This window comes from Lactuca saligna, chromosome 4, assembly GCF_052625555.1.
Source record: "Lactuca saligna cultivar CGN05327 chromosome 4, ASM5262555v1, whole genome shotgun sequence".
In the NCBI taxonomy this organism is placed as follows: Eukaryota; Viridiplantae; Streptophyta; class Magnoliopsida; order Asterales; family Asteraceae; genus Lactuca; species Lactuca saligna.
Genome location: NC_136420.1, coordinates 332069042 through 332077812, shown reverse-complemented (window position 1 = coordinate 332077812; position 8771 = coordinate 332069042). Strand labels below are relative to the sequence as shown.

The 8771-nt window shown below is 32.9% G+C and overlaps 1 protein-coding gene across 3 annotated transcripts; it reads left to right on the top strand.

Moving 5' to 3' along the window:
• Positions 1–2963: 2963 nt before the first annotated feature.
• Positions 2964–6481, top strand: LOC145044124 (uncharacterized). 3 transcript variants are annotated; one of them, XM_078992952.1, is made up of 11 exons: positions 2966–3072; positions 3165–3238; positions 3391–3782; positions 4151–4219; positions 4434–4772; positions 4973–5108; positions 5204–5366; positions 5453–5578; positions 5653–5847; positions 5996–6118; positions 6203–6481. In XM_078992952.1, exons 3-11 carry the CDS (start codon positions 3533–3535, stop codon positions 6293–6295), a joined length of 1494 nt encoding a protein of 497 aa, XP_078849078.1. In that variant the 5' UTR covers positions 2966–3072; positions 3165–3238; positions 3391–3532; the 3' UTR covers positions 6296–6481. The 3 variants fall into 3 exon arrangements, with proteins under 3 accessions (XP_078849077.1, XP_078849078.1, XP_078849079.1); XM_078992953.1 differs by having other exon boundaries at positions 3038–3056; XM_078992951.1 differs by having other exon boundaries at positions 2964–3238.
• The last annotated feature ends 2290 nt before the right edge of the window (positions 6482–8771 follow it).

The window sequence follows — 8771 nt, the reverse complement described above, 5'->3', positions numbered from 1 at the left end:
TGGATCTCATATCAAGCCTTATCATGATTAGGGACGAAATGGACATCAAATCTAGCCAACAAAGGGGTCAAGAAACCCTAAACCCCCATGTTCATCATAAAAACGAAAGAGGAAGCCAAGATATACCTCCAAGATGATGCTCTGAGCTCCAAAATCGCAGAATGTCCACTTCCCTTGCCTCTTCTTAGCTAGAATCTCCTTTTCCTTGCCAAACCAAGCTCTAAAGGTCAATAATGGCCTATTTTCTCTCCTAAAACGTCAAATCTCTTTAGGGTTTCTCTATAGGGGTTGGTGGCCGCAAATGATGGCCATAAGCCCCTTTTAATAGGTCTCAAACCCTGGGAATTAGGGTTTCATCACACAGCGTGGACTCGCCGAGTCCAGACGCGAACCCGCGTCAAGAATCGCGATCCTACTCGATGAGTTTGAGCTCCAGCTCGCCGAGTCCACTCACAATTTTCCAAAAAAACACACCAATAATAAATACCTGGAAATTCCGGGCTGTTACAGTTTTATTCTTAATTCATTAAATTATAATAATTAAGAAAATAAACACATAATTCACATAATTCATATAATACTCAAATATTTCATCATTAATACTTCAAAAAGAGTTACATTGGTTAACCTAGACTATTATATCAATGATAATGCCTAGTCTGGAAATGCGGACATTACATATTGTAACCCTTCTCTATTATATCATTGATTACCCATCTTATGTTCTTCATTTATATTTTTGTTATCGTTAAATATCAAGATCCTTTTATTTCGCAACTAGTCGATCGTACAAATGGGTTCCTACAGATATGTAGCCGATTCGCTTAGATTCACTTTCATTTCTATATTCTGCTTGTCTGACATCTACCGTCTTCCTTATAGATTTAGAGATGTCCAAGTCCTTAACTCATTGTCTTAGGATGAAGGACGACTAGAGTTGAAAATAAATTTCAACAAATTGGAAGACATTTTTAGAAAAATAAAGTAATGGCTTTTGCTGTGAAATATGTTTTGAATCGACTTTGGTATGAATTTTGTTAGGATCTAAACTCGTTTAAATAGATTATGAAAATGAAGTAGGTGAAAGATCTAATGAATTTAAGTGGTGTAAGGGTAAAACAATATGTGAGAGATCCAATCAATTTTAGTGGTAGATATGATAATAAAGTATGATATGATAATAAAATGACCGGTGAAGGTAAAATGATATGTGAGAAATATAATCAACTTTAAGAAATAGTAAATCGCGTCATTTGAGTGGCCCACATGAACCTGCCTAAGGCCCATGTGAGAGATCAAACAATGAACAATAACAATATTTTAGAAGTGTAATTGTCTGAACTATAGACTTCTTATGTGAAATCTCGCTGCTCAACCACCAGGTTTCCATCGCTAAGACAATCTAATCAACTTTAGTGTTAAGTGAAATGATAAAGTGATATGTGAGGGTAAATTGGAGATGAGAGGTTGGATTTATAACAATTATCTAAAAACAATAAAAACTAACTCCAAAGTGGTAATAATCGTGACTATTATTCCGAAATAGGAACTTTAGAATCCAAGTCTAACTCAGAAAAAAAAGATCATTTTGCTAATACTAGAAAAATGATTATATTTGTTCAACACATCGTTTATAGTAGTTAGTTTAATCGATTTTTTGCATAGTTAATAAAAAGACAAATAATATAAAATATAAAATTATAACTTAAAAGTAGGTTAGACTGACCATGATGGATTTAGAAACAATGAGTACAAAGCGTGTCAAATTTCAAAAATATGGAAAAAAACTGTAATTTCCTCTAAACAATAGGTCGACAAAATAACGAAACACTTGGTCGACATACACAAAAGAAAAAGAAAAAGAAAAAGAATTAAACAAAAATGCTTTAAAGATGTTCAGTGTGGTATCAGTGTGGTATTAGGTTGTTCAAAAACGATTATGTAGCCAACTCGTTTAGATTCACTTTCAATTTTATGTACGCTACTTGTCTAATATCTACTGACTTCCTTATAGATTTAGAGATGCCCAAGTGCCTAACTCATTGTTGGAGGATGAATGATGACTAGAGTTGAAAATAAAATTCAATAAATTGGAAGATATTTTTAAAAAAATAAAGTAATGATTTTTGCTGTGAAATATGTTTTGAATTGATTTTGGTATGAATTTTGTTAGCATCTAAACCGGTTTAAATAGATTATGAAAATGAAGTAGGTGAAAGATCTAATTAATTTAGGTGGTGTGAGGGTAAAACAATATGTGGGAGATCTAATCAATTTTAGTGGTATGTATGATAATGAAATGGTATATGATAATAAAATGATAGGTGAAGGTAAAATGATATGTAGAAAATATAATAAACTTTAAAAAATAGTAAATTACGTCATCTGAGCGGCCACATAAATATATCTAAGGCCCATGTGAGAGATCAAGAACAATAATAATATTTTAGATGTGTCATTGTTATTGTTTGAACTATAGAAATCTTACCACTCAACCATTAGGCTTCCATTACAATCTAATCAACTTTAGTAGCAAGTGAAATGATTAAGTAACATGTGAGGGTAAATTGGAGATGAGAATTTTGATTTACCATAATTATGTAATAACAACAAAAACTAACTCCAAAATGGTAATAATCATGACTATTATTCTGAAATTGAAACTTTGGAATCCGAGTCTAACTAAAAAATAGTGTCATGAAAAAAATGATCACTTTGCTAATACCAAAAAAATGATTATATTTGTTCTATACGTCATTTATAATGGTTAGTTTAATCGATTTCTTGTATAGTTAATAAAAAGACAAATAATAGAATATATAAAATTATAAGTATGTTGGACCGACCATGATGGATTTAGAAACAAGGAGTACCAACCGTATCAAATTTTCAAAATATGGACAAAAACTGTAATTTCCTCCAAATTATCGGTCGACAAAATAATGAAACACTCAGTCCACATACGGAAAAGAAAAAGAAAAAGAATTGAACAAAAATGCTTTAAAGATGTTCGGTGTGGTATCAGATTGTTCAACAACGATTGTGTAGCAATGCAGGTGATGACAGATTAAAGTAAAACCCATCTCAATCTCTCAATTTCGTAGCTACACCTTTTCTTTCATCCATTAAAATATCCCACAAAATTTCTTTCTTCAAATATTCAGACTTTCTGCTTCACTACTTCCTGCTCATCTATTTTCACTGGCGGAGTTGATGTTTCTTTCCTTAGTTTGATTGGGTAAATCTCTGATACATATAATACGATTGATTCTATTTTATTATGCTCTTGCTTGTTTCCTTTTTTATGGGGATTGATTTATGTATCTTATTGGATCAATAGATAAGTGGGTTTGACGAATAATTGTTGGAATCTTTCAAAATTTATCTCAGGGGGATCAAGAAGTGGATCGACACCGTTTGTTGTGGATAAACGTATAAAATCTGATCATACAAGTCATTATCTTAATTGATTTCTGCTGCTTCTGCTGCTGATTCCCACTGCGCGTTCTTGGTGTTTGTGTGTGTAAGAGAGATGGGACTATGTGGATCGAAGGCAAAAGGGTGCGTGGGCGTAGGTCATAAAGAACATGGAGATGTTCCAGATGGTGAATTAGCACCAAAAATTAACGCAAGAACACATGGCAGAAAACGAAGAAGACGAATTGGTAGGAAGTCGAAGACTGATGCTGCAAATAAGTATTCATCTCGGAACAAAATCGATCCTTCTGCTGGTGCATCGAATTCCATGGATCGTCGCTCATTCCGTAACCCAACATTTCAAGGTAATTCATAGAAACCCTAATTTGTTCGATTTCATGATTGCAATTAGGGTTTTTTCCTGTTAATCATCCCTTAGCCGATTAAAGCTACCACATAATTACTTCTTGCTTCTCGTTATGATCATGAATGCATTATTATCAAAAATCAAACCTGCAATTTAGCTACATTCTGCTGAAATTCACCAAATGAATCTTTCTACTACCAAGAAAAGTTTGTCCAATTTATGTTTCAGTTTAGAACGTAATAAGTGAGCTTTGAATACTTTTTCAGTGGACCCTTTGTTAAAAACTAAGCTACAAGTTCATCTTTAAGGTATTTTTTTTTATTTTTATTTTTTTTAAAAACTATATGTTCTTGTTATTGAATTCAGAATGTTGGTATGATACTGCAAATGGGATCGATTCTGATGGAGATGAAGATTTCTACAGCACACAAGATGGTAATAATTAATAAGTGTTTTCATTTTCTTAATATTTTTGGATTTGGGCTAAATGCATCAAATATCAATTTGTACTTTTATGTACTTTTGTATTACATTATCCTACTTTCATTTCTTTCTATTATAGTATTATAGAAAGAAACAAAAGTAGAATGCTATAATAAACAAATCAATTAAAGTACATTGCTAATTTGCATGTTTATTAATCACACAGATATCATGTCTCAAAACGGTTCCATTAGTGCATCTGTAACTCCAAGATTTTCAGATCAAGTACAACAAGGATCTTCAACCTTCTCTACATCCGATTCACTAACAAAACCAAATGAAGCATCACAATCTTCCATAGATGGAGCATCTACTTTATACGCAAATGGGTCCCACAATATTGGAATTTTACAAAATAATTGCCTCCCATGTCTAAATTGCACCACCTCAACAGATGTAAAGAGTAGTAAATCACCATGTTCAAGTCCTCCTCCAAGTGCAAAAAAGAAAGTTACATCTATGCTTTCTTTCAAATGGAGGGAAGGCCAATCAAATCTTTCCATATGTAAGACTCTTATGCCTTAATATAATTTTATTTTATTTTTTGTACACAATATTTTAAAAGTTTGCCAATTTAGTTTTCTAATCGTACATCCATTCGTTCAAGCGAAAATCAAATATGATGACGGTCAATGGAATGGAATAACTCATTCCATTCCAACGTTGTATGATTCCATTCCGTAATGTGATGGTGTTGTGTTTCAGTCTCCCCAAAAGCCGTGATTCAAAGACCAAAAGCCGGCTCACAGGTTCCATGTTGTCCAATTGACAAGAAAATGTCCGATTGCTGGTCCCCACTTGAACCATCTACTTTTAAAGTCCGCGGACATAATTATTTAAGGTATAAGATTCTTACTTCCTATAAAATATAAATTATTATTATTATTAAATGTGATTATTAATCCTAATAGTGTGTTGTTATTGTTTTTTTGTTAGAGATAAAAAGAAAGAAAATGCTTCAAATCATGCGGCTTTTTATCCGATTGGAATGGATGTGTTTTTATCTCCACGTAAAATTGACCATATCGCCCGTCTTGTTGAGCTTCCGAATTTCGAATCTTCCGGAAAAGTCCCTCCTTTACTTGTTGTAAATCTTCAGGTATACTTTCTTTTAATAATTTTCATAAATAAGTAATATGTTAAACACTATTACATAAATTATGATTTATGATCCAATTTCCTCAGATACCCCTCTATCCTCCCGCTTTATTCCAACATGAATACGATGGAGAAGGAATGAGCTTCGTGTTTTACTTCAAGCTCTCGGAGAACTACGAAGAACTCCCTCCCCATTTTCAAGAAAACATAAGGGTATAATCGTCTTTTTTTTTTAAATCTTATTATTTTGTAAGATAAAAAAAATTGATTTTTTGTTTTTGTATCAGAAAATGATCGATGATGAGGTGGAAAGGGTTAGAGGTTTTCCGGTAGATACAATTGCACCATGTAGAGAAAGATTAAAGATTTTGGGAAGAGTGACAAATTTAGAAAATCTTCAATTAAGTGGGGGTGAAAGGAAATTAATGAATGCTTACAATGAAAAACCTGTTCTTTCACGTCCTCAACATGAATTTTATCTGGTAAGCTATATATCAGTGTTTCTTTTTGACTTTATACATAAAGTACGACTTATTAAAGAAATCAATCAAATCAATCAGGGTTTCTCCTTAAAGTTAAAATAAGTTGTAACTTTTTACAAATTTGCCCTTTTTTTTTAATTAATTTCAGGGGGAGAACTATTTTGAGATTGATTTGGACATGCATAGATTTAGTTACATATCTAGAAAAGGTTTTGGAGCATTTCAAGAGAGGTTAAAGCATTGTACTCTTGATTTTGGGCTCACAATCCAGGTTATTATTTTTGAATTTTTGTTTATTATATTTAGTTTTTTCAACATTTAAAATGATTATAAATATTGATTTTTTTGACTACAGGGGAACAAGGCCGAAGAGCTGCCAGAATGCATGTTGTGTTGCATTCATTTGAAAGAAATTGATTACAATAATTACAATCTTCTTGGACTATAAATCAGGGTTTTTTTTTTTTTTTTGGTATTTCAAGAATAGATATTGAAATAAAAGTGATATATAGAAAATGATGTACAGCTTCTAAACTAGATTTTGGAATATGTAATTGATTAGAATAATGTTGGTGGTGTTGGAGTATAATGTTGTTTTCGTTCAAACAAGAAGCTCAATAAAAATCCAAGTTAAGTTTTTACAAAACCAAACTTTGTTAATAATAATTATTATTATTATTATTATTGTTTTTCGTGTACTTGTGTTGTTCATACATCTCTACCTACTACCTACCCTTCCACCAATTAATTAAAGAGACCAAAAAAATGAAAGAGGTGATCGAAAGTGTATGGAAAGAACCAACACATTTTGTCCTCATCCCTACGACCTTATGTCGATGACTGTGATCTAAATATATTATATATTATATGGCTTTTTTTTTTTGTTTTATTTGTACATGTATTATTATTAAGCAAAAATGGACAAATGTGTCGCTGTACTTTTATACCTTTCCTAATTATGTATTTGAACGAGAATGTTTATCAACATAATGGTTATTAAAAAATTAATAATATCAATAATAAACGAACATTTTATTATTAACTTATAAAATTAATAATATCAATAATAAATAAACATTTTATTATCAACTTTTATGAGTTTTTTTACATCTTTGTTGCTAAAATCCCTCCAAACCTTGTTAAGAGTATGAACTCGATATCGTTATCAATATGATATACGCATCTGACTTACAGACATATCATACTGAAAGTACCTTCTACTGGTTAAGTGGCTTGTTAATATTGTTGAGTTAGGATCTTAAGCACGAAGAATAAAACTATAAGTGTGAAATTAATGTACATAATATGATAACTATATTTTAGTGGTAGCTTAGCAGTTAGCATATATGTTATTGTTGTTAGGAGAATGGTGTCCATAGCCACAACAAGTTTACTATAAAAATTAGTGTCCTTTTGGGTTACACACAAAAACAAATATAATCGGAACCGAAAGAGGAGTTGATTATTCTTAAAAAAGATCATGGGACGTGGTGATCAAACTTACTTATGGTTTGACACGTGGTTAGGGGCAGATAGACACAACGATAAATTTCCTATTTTGTTTGGTTTAGATTCCAATAACCATTTCAAGGTGGTTGATGAATCAGTTTCTGTGAGACTAGATTGAAATGGAATTGGTGTTGGAAGGCAGTTGTAGCGTCCCAAAAATTCATAGTAAAATTTTTGTTTTTAAAACAATAAACCATACAAACGAGTTGTTCCAAAACCGATCAAGGTGAATGCGGTGCAGTCACGTCGTGTCCTTCCCTTTCGTACCGGAAATACCTGAAATAATAAACATAAAGTGTAAGCACAAAGCTTAGTGAGTTCCCCAAAGTACCACATACCAAAACATACAGTTGGGTTTAACCCTGGGGTTTAACCAACCCGAATAGCAAATATGGGCCCCCGCCCTAGAGCTTTGCTCTAAGGTATATTTCAACACAAATAATCAAACATGGGCCCTCACCATGGAGCCTCGCTTTGGGGTTTATTTCAACCCAATCATGCCAACACATATAAATCACATAACAACAATTATTTCATGCAAGGGTCACAAAGACAGCTAGCGTATAACAAATCCTGGTGGGTCGACATTGGTGCCTTCGACCCACGGATACAGTGAAAAAACTCACTTCACAGTCTGAAAGAATAGCTGCACCGATCACTACTTTAAAAGCTATCTCTGTCGGCCACCTATACAATTAACAGGAACCCAAATCTTAAACTATAAATCAAATTACCCAAAATGCCCTTAGGTCAAACTTGGTCAAAATCCTGGTCAAAGTCAAAAGTCAACCGAGTCGATCAGGTCAACTCAGTTGAGTACGTTGGGCGTACTCAAGATGTACGCGGGGCGTACTACGCCTTGACCAGACGTCGAGGGGCTGACCACATATGTGTAACATACCCTTTGGTACGCCTGACGTACACGATTGCCAACCTCCCAATCCATTAATAGCTTAATCCTTTAAGCTACTTAGTCCAAAATCTAGATCTAACCTTAAAATAATATCCTTAACCATAAAGTTTCCAACTTTATGGTCTTTCATGGCTATTAAGTCTTCAACATCCAAAAACCTTAACTTCTTAACCCATTAAGACATCCAAGACCATGCATGGAGGAAAACTAGGGACCAAGGTCACATTTTTATGGTTCCTAATAACTCCACAATGGATAAAGTTTTCAACTTTATCCATTAGAATGGTCAAAACAACCAAGATCTAGTCTTTAAGTCTCAAAGGGACCAAAGGTGCATCTTTTTCAACTTAATCCATTTAGTCTAAGCTCCAACCTTTAGATTTGAATCAATATGATGTTTAGATGAATAAAGTTTCCAACTTTATCCATAGGTCACAAACTTTCAAGATCTAAAATTTATGCACTAAAGTGACCAAAAGCTCATAACACCCAAAACTAGTTA

What these genes read in the sequence shown, in the direction of transcription:
- LOC145044124 (XM_078992951.1), top strand. Translation starts at nt 3,533, where the DNA reads ATGGGACTATGTGGATCGAAGGCAAAAGGGTGCGTGGGCGTAGGTCAT. An exon ending in CCAATCAAATCTTTCCATAT is followed by an intron (nt 4,773 to 4,972) that starts GTAAGACTCTTA and finishes GTTGTGTTTCAG; the next exon opens with TCTCCCCAAAAGCCGTGATT. An exon ending in TACTTGTTGTAAATCTTCAG is followed by an intron (nt 5,367 to 5,452) that starts GTATACTTTCTT and finishes CAATTTCCTCAG; the next exon opens with ATACCCCTCTATCCTCCCGC.